The sequence below is a fragment of the Bufo gargarizans genome, chromosome 1 (genome assembly GCF_014858855.1).
Source record: "Bufo gargarizans isolate SCDJY-AF-19 chromosome 1, ASM1485885v1, whole genome shotgun sequence".
Taxonomy (NCBI): Eukaryota; Metazoa; Chordata; class Amphibia; order Anura; family Bufonidae; genus Bufo; species Bufo gargarizans.
In genome coordinates, this window is record NC_058080.1 from 579,673,491 (window position 1) to 579,686,473 (window position 12,983).

Genomic DNA, 12,983 nt, shown 5'->3' on the forward strand with positions numbered 1-12,983 from the left:
AGGGCTCATACACACAAACGTATTTTCTTTCCGTGTCTGTTCAGGTTTTTTTTTGTGGACCGTATGCAGAACTATTCACGTTTCCATTTCCATTTCCATATTTCCATTCCGCAAAAATGTAGAACATGTCCTATTATTATCCGCATTACCAACAAGGATAGTACTGTTCTATGACGGGCCAGCTGTTCCGTTTGTTCAAAAATATGGAAAGCACACGGATGTCATCCGTATTTTTAACGGATGCGTTAAAAGCAGAGAAATTTTAATTTTGAAAATAGAAAGTTTTTCCAAATGTTCTGTAAATTTGGGATTTTTTTAAATATATAAAGGTAAAACATATCAACTCAAATTTACCACTAAAATGAATAATGATGTGTCATGCGAAGACAATCTCAGAATCGGTTGGATGAGTAAAAGCATTCCGACGTTATTACCACATAAAGTGACATATCTCCGATTTGCAAAAATAGACTGTGTCAGGAAGGTGAAAAATGACTGTCAGGAAGAGGTTATATGAACATCAAACAGGAGCAGTGAAAAGAAAAATCACCTGGTGCTTCAATGAGTTGCTTGTATACGCTCAGGAAGGCGGCCTCTGCTTCTTTACTTCTTTTACTAAGAGCAACAACCTGGTAAAGAGTCAAAAGAAAACACAGATTACACAATTATATTACTGAACACTGCTACAAGTTCTGCATATGTTTGTGTTGTAAGCTCTATATATAGGAAAATACTTGAGTGCAAAAGGCATTGTTGCTTCTGACACCTTAATACTCTTATCATTGCTACTTTTACTATAAATTACCATCTGATTGTTTATGCTATGGTGCCAAAGACAGATCTGGATAGATGTGGTCAAAAAAAGAATAATGGACCAAGAGGGCAGGCAAAGCTTTGGAACAAACATTCATACGTGCAGCAATTATTGTGGTAATGTAGGGATGATTAATCGTTCTTACGATCATTCATCCCCAGTTTCCTTGCCGGCAGCACATCCCTGTTTACAAAGCGAGATGTGCTGGCAACGAATGAGTACTTTAAGTGGAACATGAAAGATGCAATCATTCGATGAACGAGAATTTGCTTTTTCATAGGTGTGATCAGCAGCACCTTTACACAGGGTAAAACCATGACTAAAAAAAATGCCTGTTTTCAGCTACTGATTTTACTGCTATCAATTTTGTGTGTGAACATAGACTCAAAGAGCACTAATGACGGAATCCCTGTGTCAAGGATTTTTTAGCGTTTTTATGGCATTTTGCATTTTTAAGGCATTTTTGTTGTGTTTTTTAGAATAAAACCCCTCCATTTCCAGATCTAAGTCTATGGGAAACAGTAGATGCAGGACAAGCAAGCATTTATTTTGGAGTGGCATTTTTTCCCCCTTGGAGTGGATTTCCTGGGATAATGGCATTTTGTTCAAATTGCAGCAACCACTGAGTCTGACGCTTTTTCCCTCACAGTTTTTTTTTTTTTAATAGACCTTCGTTGGGTTTTCTTGCTCCTTAAAAAAAATGCACGTTGTTTTTTAATGAGATTATTGTGTTGCATTATTTTAATCAATGCTTTTTTCTTATACATTTCTGCAGGGAAGCACATACTTATCTAAAATAAAAATAAAAATCACAGAGCCAGTCCTTATTTTTTTTTATCAATTGTCTTTTTATTGACATTTTTTCCAAAAATAAACACGTACACATGAAAGAACATGACTTCAGAGTACATTACTTATGGTACAGAAAAAGAATCAATGGTAATTGAGTAGAAAAATGACATACCTTTACATTGAATAAGACTGAAAAAATACATATACCATAGTCATGAATGAGTATGTACTATAAGAAGTGTCTATAGGCTATTATAGTAACAAAGCGACTGTATTTGCATTAACTATGCAAGGTTATACAAAATGTAATGTAATAAAGATATAGACGTACAGTGGGGAATGACAAGACAAGACACATTAGGATTAGGATGAAGGGAGTAAGGTGAAAGCTCAGTCAGTTGAGACATCAAACACCATGTCCCATTGCTTCCAGACTTGGTCAAATTTATCTACCGAGGCAAGCAGTGTAGCCGACATGTGCTCGAAGCGTCTAACTTCCAATACACTATGTATGAGGTCAGTTCGTGTTGGGCAATCCGTCCTTTTCCAAAATCTTGCTAACAAACGCCTAGCTGCAGTCAAGACGTATAACATTAACTTTAATAGGTGTTTCTTCAGAGGTATGTGTGGGATATTCAGCAGATATATATAAGGATCTAAGGGGAACCTCACCTCAAACAGACTATACAGGATTTCCTGTACCATAGTCCAGAATGGGGCTAGAATCTGGCATTCCCAGAAGATGTGAATGTGTGAACCCTCCTCCGTGTTGCATCTCCAACAGCAATCCGAAATGTCATGGTTAAACTTATGTAACAACTGTGGAGTGTGATACCAGAACATCATTATTTTATAAGTGTTCTCTCTATAAATGGCACAAGTAGATGTCATCGCAGCCCTCTGCCAGATTATCCTCCAATCCTCTACTGAAATGGAACGGTGCAGGAGGGACTCCCATTTAGACATATACGAATGACGGATTGATGCAAGAGAGGCCGGGGAGGAGAGAAGCACATATATTTCGGATATAAGACCCTTAGTAGACTCTGAGAGCTTACACATCTTCTCAAAAGACGTGGGGATAGATACTTGTCTCGAGTGGAACAACGTAGTAAACAAATGTTGGATTTGCAAGTATTGATACCTAGTGACTTCCGTAAGTGATCTAGAACTTCGAAGTTCATCTAAAGACAGTAATTGCAGCGTCCTATAATCAATCATATCTGCAAACCTAAACATTTTCTTGGCAAACCAAGGTTTAAAAAAGGACACCTCTGACCCAGCATTGAAAAGCGGCGTAAACAGAAAAGATGTCATGGAGGATTTCTCAGAAACCAGAGAGAAACGGTGTTTACAATATTGCCATATTTTGTATGTATGTAGCATTGGACCTAGTAAATCCGGTAATTGAGCTTGAGGAATTGGGGACCACAACAAAGAGTTAGGGTGTATCGGAGCAATCCACAATTTTTCAATTTCCACCCACCTGGAGTAAGCATAGAGTTTAGACCATGCTGGCAATCGTCTAAGATGCGTGGCCCAATAATATTTGGCTACATCTGGGACCGCCAATCCACCATGAGACTTCAGGGCCATAAGGGTACTACTAGCTATCCTGTGTCTCTTCCCATTCCATATGAATTTAAATATCCCAGCTTGCAATGCTCGAAGTTCCGTCCCTGGTACATGGACCGGGAGGGTCTCAAATAGGTAGAGTAATTTCGGCAAAATAGACATTTTAACTGCCGCTATGCGGCCGAACATGGATATGGGAAGAGACATCCATTTAGCCATTTGACGCTTAAGTTCCTGAAAAAGGGCAGGAAAATTATGAGTATATATGGAAGAATACGTTGCCGCCAAATTAACCCCCAAATAACGCAGGGCAGCATCTTGCCATCGAAAGTGATAATTAGATCGTAATGTAGCTAGAACGTCTGCCGGCACATTCAAGGGAAGAGCTTCTGTTTTCGAGGAGTTAATCTTATATCCGGAAAGCCGACTATACAGTGTTAACAAACCAAATAAATTGGGCAGGGTAATATGTAGGTCTGATAGAGTAAGTAGAACATCGTCTGCAAATAGTGATATTTTATATTCAACTCGGTTGACCATGATTCCATGAATGTCTGGGTGGGATCTGACCGCCGTAGCTAAGGGTTCAATACAAAGCACAAACAGGAGAGGGGAGAGCGGACATCCCTGCCTGGTGCCGTTTTTTATCGGGAAAGGAGCTGAATTTGCATATGGCAATTTAATTGTCGCTGTAGGACGGCTATATAGTGAACGGAGGGCTGAGAGAAAGGGACCCGAAAAACCAAAAGCTTGCAAGGTAGAAAACATGAACGGCCAACTTAAGCGGTCAAACGCTTTTTCAGCGTCCAGGCTCAATAGTAATGCTTGTTGATGTTGCCTATTGACAATATCTACTAAATTGATAAGTTTTCTCGTATTATCTCCACCCTGGCGACCTCTTACAAAGCCCACCTGATCTGAGTGTATCAGTTGCGGGAGCCAACGCGCCAACCGGTCTGCCAACAGCTTGGTGAATATCTTCAGATCAGAGTTTAGAAGAGCAATAGGGCGGTAGTTTGTGCAATCTAAGGGGTCCTTTCCCGGCTTCGGAATAAGGGTTATATGGGAATGTAGCATAGTTTCTGGTATAGCTGTACCTTGTAAGAATGAGTTAAACAGCGTACACAAATGGGGTATGAGAAGAGATGAAAAAGTTTTGTAGTAAGAATAGGGTAACCCATCCGGCCCAGGCGACTTGCCATTAGGTAACTGGGAGATCACCCCCTGAATTTCTTCAGCTGTGATCTGGGCATTAAGCGCAGACCTTGCCTCTGATGATAATTTGGGTATACTACTGTGAGCTAGGAAAGAGTTAAATAGTGTCTGGCGATCAGCTGGGTCAGAGGGTGTCTGTGGTGTAAGGGAGTATAAAGAAGCATAGTATTTCTGAAATTGGTCGAGTATCGCTTTGGGGTCATATATCATGTCTCCATTGCTCTTTCTCAGGGACATTGGGGTAGTAGCCGCGGTTGAATCCCGCAACTGACGGGCCAAGATAGTGTGTGATTTGTTCCCCCACATGTAGAACCGTTGTCGCGAATATAGTAGGAGTTTACCCGTTTTTTCAAAGGCCATCTCACGTAATCGAACTCGGAGGAGTACTATACGCCTTAGCAAGTGACAGGAGCGATGGGATCCCAGACGGGCTTCTAACTGTTTTAGCTGGTCAAGGGTGTTATTATAGCGGAGATTATAATCCCTTTTTAATCTGGTGCTGACGCTAATACATTTGCCTCTAAAAACGGCTTTATGCGCTTCCCACAATATAGCTGTAGACGGGGCCGAGGGCTGGTTAAACGCAAAGTATTCCTCCAGGGAACTTCCTAACTCCTGCCTAGTTGGCAATTTAGTCAATAGAGATTCATTAAGCCGCCAGTGGCATATCCTAGGGCGGGCACCCCCAGGATTAAACGTGACAGAGATCGGCGCGTGGTCTGACCACGTAATATTGCCTACCTCAGCATCTGTCATCATTCTAAGGGCAGGAGTATTCCCAAAGAAATAGTCTATACGAGTATGGGTTCTGTGGGGGTGGGAGTAAAATGAATACGTCCTAGCCGAGGGATGATTAACCCTCCACAGATCATACAGAGCATATTGTCTGATGAGCTTTCTAAAGAGACGTGATATTTTCCGTTGGGCCCTAGACGGTGGCGTGTTTCCTGAAGGCAGCCTATCCCAGTGCTCAGAAAAAGCGACATTAAAATCTCCACCTATAACAAGCGCTGCTGGCAGAAAATCCTCTAGTTCTCTAAAGACCGTCTTCAGGAATGGGATCTGATTCGAATTTGGGGCATAAATATTACATAAGATGAGAGGGGCACCGTGGAGGGAGGCCTGAAGTATTATATATCTACCGTGGCTATCAACCCGTGTGGATTCAACTTGTATAGGACAGGTAGTAGATAAAAGAATAGCAGTCCCAGCAGTCTTTGTGTCAGCAGTGGCTGAATATATTCGTGGGTAAGATCGGGCCGCAAACTTAAAGGAGCCCTCTCTGTCAAAATGCGTCTCCTGCATGAAAACAACGTCTGCTTTCTGAGATTTACATTCAGTGAGAGCCAGACGTCTTTTTGCATTAGAGTTGAGACCCTTAACATTCAAGGAAATGCACTTAATCATGAGTGTATGTGGTGGAACAATACTTGCCAATGACCAGAGAGGGACCCTTTAGTGGGCATCTTCCTCCATTTACTGAAACTCGTCTCCGTGTAACATCATTAAGGCACCTAGGGTGGAGAGACAGGAGGGAAGAAGGGAAGACAAAGGACAACATATACGACAATAAACAGGATATATAATACTGAACAATGGGTGTGACCACCCAGTCAGGACTCAAGATAACATGGGCTAAAGTGAAAAAAAAAACCCGCGTCTGTCCCACCTCAAAAATCTGAGTGAGGGAAAGAGAGAGGGCAACAAATAGAGTCCTGTCGGTAGGGACCTGACTGGACGCCATAACAGGCGGGGCTAGAACAATAGCTCAGGGGACACCTGAGACAGATCAGGTCAAAAAGAGAAAGAGATAAACAATGCACTGAAAAACAATTACATTAACTCTTAGAGCTGCTGCTCAGAACAGCCAATTGAAGGCCTCAGAGGGGGTCAGACCCCCCAAAAAAAAACGTTCAAGGAGGCGCGTCACGATGGGGGGACCCAGATGAACTCGTTTGGGATGGAGGTCGGTTTCTCTTCCGCTGGACTGTGTGCCATGATGGGGCCGGAGCTGAGGGAGGGTCCGGAATCTCCCAGTCATCAAGGGCCGGCGTGTTAAGGCCCAAAGAAGAACAGAAACGGGATAAGTCCGCGTGTGTGCGCAATACTGAGGATTTGCCATTTTTCGTAGCAATTAAAGCAAAGGGAAAGCCCCAACGGTATGGGATTTTGAGATCTTTCAAACATGCTAAGAGAGGTTGAAGATTTCTCCTTTTCTGTAAAGTCAGCCAAGATAAGTCCTGGTATAGGTGAACGCTTGAGCCTTTAAAAGAGATCGTACGTAAAGCGCGCGCATTGGCCATAATGGATTCCTTCAGGCGGAAGTCATGCAGGCAGCAAATCACATCTCGTGGCTGTGACGTAGTGTTTTTCGGCCTAAGCGCTCTGTGAGCCCTATCAAGCTTGATGGCCAGCGGTGTTTGGGGCGCCAAAATCAAATTAAAGAGTTCGTTCAATATAATGTCCAGGTCCTCATCAGAGTCTGATTCTTGCAAACCCCTCACCCGTATATTATTACGGCGTCCTCTATTGTCTAGATCCTCCAGATGATTAGTATTCTCTTTAATAGCTTGGGATTGAGTGGCTATAATAGACTGTAGCTTAGACACATAACGCCTGGTGTCATCATGCTCCGTTTCAATCTGATCCACACGAGCAGACACTTGTTGAAAGTCCATTCTTAAAGAGGAAATTTCTGCTTTAAAGGCATCATGCACCCCAGCCACCATTACTTTAAAATCCTCTTTTGTGGGCATCTGCTGCAGAGCCTGCTGCAGAGACTTCATATCCTGGGAAGCGCAGGGGGGATCATCGCCATTCTCATCCCCAGAGACTGCATGCTGGCCCCACACATTTAGTTCCCCAGGGGGATGCAAAGGGACCGAGGCTGTGTCCGCCTCAGTATCAGGGCCGTCTCCCCACTCTCGGCGGCGTGCCGGTGTAGCCGCAGGCTGCCTGGCCTGTTTAGGAGCCGTTTTGGGCGGCATATTAGAGGCTGTAAATTGGGAACCCTGTAACCAGCCAGGGGACTCCAGGCACAGGTTAGTAGTACCGGTGGGCCGAATCGGCACAAAATCTGCAGCCAGGGGGCAAAGAGAGGACTCCCCTGCTATTACGCCGCTGCGCTCACCTGCCGTGGTAGTGAAGGCGGGAGCCGCCGGAGCTGTAATGGCGCCTGTGACGAGACGCTGGAGAAGGCCGCACTGGGAAGACGGGAGCTGAGAGCCGCGGGTGAGGTAAGCATCCAGGGTTCTTTCCCCTCGGGAGGACGGGTGTGTAGTGGGCTTCTTTAGGGGCAACTTCTTCCCCATGTGACGCGCCGCTGTAAGCGGAATTGGCCCAAGTTAGAAGCAGGAGCAGCGGAGCTCAGGGATCACGCCGCCATCTCTGTAGACGTCCAGGCCACGCCCCCGCCAGTCCTTATTTTTAAAAGTGCATAGAATCCCTTTTGGTTTGCAGGGAACAATAAAAAAGTGTGATCAACCAGCAATTTTGATAAAAGCAGCCTTCTATTTTCACTTCATGCAACATGTTGTTAAGGAAATGAAAATAAAAGGTTGATTTCATTTAAAGTGGATTTTAGTAATCTATTGAGACATTCAGGATACCCCTTCTTTCTTGCCAAACTCCCATTCCCCCATGACAAGGTGAACAAGGTGTCTAAAACAATAAATGTGGTGCAAGCCAGATGTGCCAGTTTTTTGGCACAAATGGTGTCAAAATTCTGGTGCATGTTGATTAGTCATTGTTTCAGTTTTCCCATTCGACTATTTATTTAAGACTATGTTGACAGCCTTGATTGATTCATTGAAATCTGGTTAAAATATACCTAAAGCATTCTAAGTATAACACAATGAAAATACTAAATATATGTAACTCAACTGCAGTATAAACTTCAATGTACAGATGTGTGTTTTAAACTAGATAGTAGGCTGAGAGATATGTGGCAGTGAATGTATAGCCATCATTGTTATTACATCATAGACATCTACAACACGACCCATGAGTAATTTTCCAACCCCTATTTTTAAAAAATGTGTACACTGTAAAATGTAAATAAATGTAAGGAAAAAAAGAATGCAAAGATTTGCAAATCTTATAAAGACATGTTAAACGTTAGACATTTTACAATTTTATGAAAAAATAACTCATTTTGAACTTGATGGCAGCAACACATCTCAAAAAAAGTTGGGTCATGGGTAACAAGAGGCTGGTTAAGTAAATGCTGCCTCTAACCTGTGCCAGTCACTTCACTGGTCATTTACCACAGAACACAGTTCAAACTCCCCACCTTCATCCACAAAGCTCTCCACAGTTCTGAACCTTCCTACATCTCCTCCCTAATTTCTACCACCCTACTTGTGCTCTCCATTCTGACAATGATCTAAGATTCCACAATTTAAACCTCGCACTCCCTATTTGAAGACCTTTCTCGAGCTGCAACAGCTCTATGGAATGCACAGCCCCAGATAATCAGGTTAATTTCCAACCTCCATAGCTTTAAACATGTCTTAAAAACACATCTTTTTAGGTAGGCTTATTATATTCCCTACACTGACTCTTCCCCGTTTACCCCCCGGCCCTCATTCTTCAGAAACGAACACCAATATCCAACAGTAATCCCCCCACACAATGGACTAGCTCATGCAGCTCCATCTGTACTACGCTATTTAGTACAAAGATGGCTGGGCTATGTTAGAAAACAATCAATTTTATCTTTTGTGTCAACCCCATTTTCTCATAGATTGTAAGCTTTTGAGAGTAGGGCCCTCACTCCTAATGTTTCAATAGTAGAAGAGCTTAATTGAAGACGCCTAACAATTTATAGGGTGCTGTGTGTCTCAAATGGTACCAGCTGGGCACATCATATTGGGCACAGAAAACTTTTCTGCAGCCCTTCTTCCCTTCTGAGCCCAACCATGTGCCCATACAGCAGCTTACATACACAGTTCTGGCATTGTGAGTCTCAGATAGCACCAGCTATGCACAACATATTGGGCACTGAAATCCCATATCTTTGGAAAACTTGCAATTTTCACTTTGCACAGACCGCTGTCCATTAATTTCTGCAAAATATCTGTGGCATCAAAATGGTCACTCCACGCCTTATACCTTAAGGGGCAGAGTTTCAAAATGGGGTCACTTCTCGCTGGTTCATTTTTTCACCACAGAGCCTCAACAGTTGTCAGCACAAGCTGTATAAATCACAATATTCTCCACGGTTCTCTTACACTCCTGAACACTCTCATACGTTTAGTCAAAATAATAAGGGCACATTGCTTGTTTCCAAAACCAGGAATCACAGCATAATAATAAGAAGGCTGACTTTTACCCCGGCCCACAATGGGCTCAAGATATTGGGCACTGAAATTACATATCCGTGGAAAAATTTCAGTTTTCACATTGTACCATCTGCTGTACATTAATTTTTGCTAAACACATGTGGGGTCAAAATGGTGATTAGACCCCATAGTAAATTCTGTGAGGGATGTAGTTTCTAAAATGGGGGTCACTTCTTGTCAGCATGTTCGAGGACCTAGTTCTTTCCAGCTCCACTCCCCACTGAGATGATTGGTCATCATGGCCACTGTTGTTGTTATAATCATCAGCCACATCCTCCTGCAGAACCAACTCCTCCTCTTCCTGCTCTTCCTTCTTCTCCAGTGGTAACTACTCATCCTCCTCCATGGGTTCCCAACAACTATAGTGTGGCCAGCAAGTCATGTAAGCTGTCCTTTTTCCGCCGTCCCTTGTCCCATCAGAGTGAGCATCTGCCCTAAGATAAATGTCAGTGGGGTAAAATAGTCGATGATGCAGTTGTCCCTATTGACAAATCTGGTGGCATCTTCGAATGACCCAAGTATGTGACAGCCATCTCTGATAAACTGCCACTACCTGACCTTGAAAAAACACATGCTCCCTGCTGAGGTAGTCTGGTGCATGACTGAATCAATCACTGCTTTACGCTGCTCATACAGGCGCTCTAGCATATGCAAGCTGGAATTCCAGCGTCGCTGATCAAGCAGTGCAAGGGCAGACTGTGCTGTCACTGCAAGTGCAGGAGGGAGTTCCTTGCTACATAAGAATGGCTGAAATGCTATAACGGTCTCCTGGACATAGCTAGAACCCAAGTCAATGTTCTTTTTTTTTAAAGCATTACGATTACATTTATCATGTGAGTCATGCTGGGAGCATGTGCTATTTCCTCCTAATGCAGTGTGGCCACTATGTTACTACCATTGTTGTTGACCATCTTGCCCAGTTGGAGTTGGCAAGGAGACCAACGGGATGTTTGCTGCTTGATGCACTTTAGCAACTAATTGGCTGTGTGGCTACTCTTGCCTAGGATGAGAGACTGACAAAACATGGAGGTGTCAACGGGATGTTTGCTGCTTGATGCACTTTAGCAACTCATTGGCTGTGGGGCTACTCTTGCCCAGGATGAGAGACTGACACAAACATGGAGGTGTCAATAGGACCTGACCTTGTTACCAGTGGTGCTGCCTTGGGGCTGCAGCAAAAAACATTGACATAGTGGGCCAAGACATGTACTGTCCCTGCCAGAAATAGCTGCTCCACTACTGTACGTGGATGCAGCTTGGCTGCCACAAAGGAGACCAGGAGAAGGAGGACACTCTTGTTGTACTAGAGGGCACCATTTCTATTTTCCCACAGAAACTGCTGCTTCATGTGATGATGGGAGACACTCTCACAGAGCTAGCGACAGCTGAGCTTGGCTTAGGTCTGGCACATTTTAAGCCTGCACACACAGTATCAGCAGTATCACCAGTCTACAAGCTGACCATAATAGAAGTATATCTGGCCTGGCAGTTTTTGGGAAGTTTCTAGCCATACATTGCCTCTGCTCTTTATTGCAACTGCCGCAGCCACCACCCTCCCCCTCTGATGTCAGCTCCTCCTTAGCAGTCATATTCAGCTTCCAGGTCCTGTCCAACACAAAATCATCATCATCATCATCATCATTGTCATCCTTACCCTCCGAACCACTTTTATCAGACTATAATATGTCCTCTTGGGCTACTTCCCAATACCCTGTACTGTATTTGTCCCAAGTGCCACTGTTGCTACCACTGCCCCTACAGCCGTGGCTACAAGTGACACTGCTACCACCACCACCTACACAGCTATGCATGGGGCCCCCCACTCCCACTGAACCTCTTCCTCATGGCAGTCCAAACACATCATCAACAGGGAGACTCTTGAGTATCACCATAGCACATGGTGTGGTTTTGTTGCTTCTGTGGATGCAAGGAGGAGGAGATAGAGGAATGCTGTGATCCCTGGTTCCAAGGTATGCTGTCAGACTCAGAGGTGACATCCACATCATCCTGCTGTGACTGAGAGGAGAAGTGAGCCATCCTATCCACAATCTCATCCTCTTTGTTATAAATAAAAATGTGGCCCCCGTCCGAGCGAGGGAGAACTGTGGCCTGCTGCTGCTACAACTAGTACTACTAGTTGAATGGCTGGTGTTGCTACTGCTGTTTGCCCTACTATACACATTCTGACTGTCTTTTTTTTTTTTTTGCAGTCTTACATGTACCAGACATTTTATTATGAGGTCTACAAAATAAAATTACAAGTGTTTTTTCTGTAATGTAAAGACAGAGGGGCAATTAAACCCTCCATCGCTGGTTCAGTCACAGATTCCGTGAAAAAGACCAGACGAAAAAGTCCTGCAAACTGGATTCAGAACGGAAACTGAACGGACTCCATTGTAGTTAATGAAGTCTGTTCTACTCCATTCGGGTCAGTTATGTTCCCTCTCTGGCATGTCTATTATTTACATTGTTCTGCTGCTCTAAATAGTAGTGACAAGGACCCAGCCTAAGACCGGTATAACAATGCAATTTTTGTAGTACAATGTTTGTTGAACTAAGTGGTCTGTTGCAGTAATGTGTCCCCTAACACAGGTACAAAAATGTGATTTTTTTTTTATTCAGTAAAATGTGTTTGAACTACAAAATCTGTTGCAGTAATGCATTCACTAACAAGGGTAAAAATGCAATTTTTGCAGCAAAATATCTTTGAACTAGATGGTCTGTCACATAATGCTTTTACTAAAACGGGTATGATAATTTGCGTTGCTGCAGTAAAATGCTTTTTCTGTAACTGTTATCTTGCAGCAATATACAACACCTTCAGTAGCACTGGTATAATGCACTGAAATGCACAATTATAAATGGTAAGTTTAGACAGGTTTTTTGGGGGGAAAAAGTGCAGTTGCTTGGCGTTTGTAGCAGAATGTATGCTATTGGGGTGCTAGAAATAAGTCTATGAACTGTACTAAATTTTGTATTTCAGTACTAATTGCCAACAAGATGTATGAAACACACAACTCACTCTATATACTTTCCCTGATGAAAGTCCCTAAAATATACTCAATTTTATCTCCCCATTCTCTCCCTTTACTCTGTTTATAGTGTCCCTATCAGACTAAATTAGTGTCTTGTGTCTGTAATAGCCTTTTTTTTTTAAACACTGTCGCAAGACATCCTTTCAGGTTGCAAGTTGAATACAGAATTGTAATTCCTCTTTCTCTACAGAAGGACCTGAATGGCTGATC

General features: G+C 43.2%; 1 protein-coding gene across 1 annotated transcript in view; it reads right to left on the reverse strand.

The window, feature by feature from the left end:
• CUX2 (cut like homeobox 2) overlaps positions 1-12,983 on the reverse strand; it is a 478,876-nt gene that overhangs the window by 215,204 nt on the left and 250,689 nt on the right. The window contains 1 exon segment of the mRNA XM_044275790.1: positions 551-629. Coding sequence (XP_044131725.1) covers positions 551-629 — 79 coding nt within the window.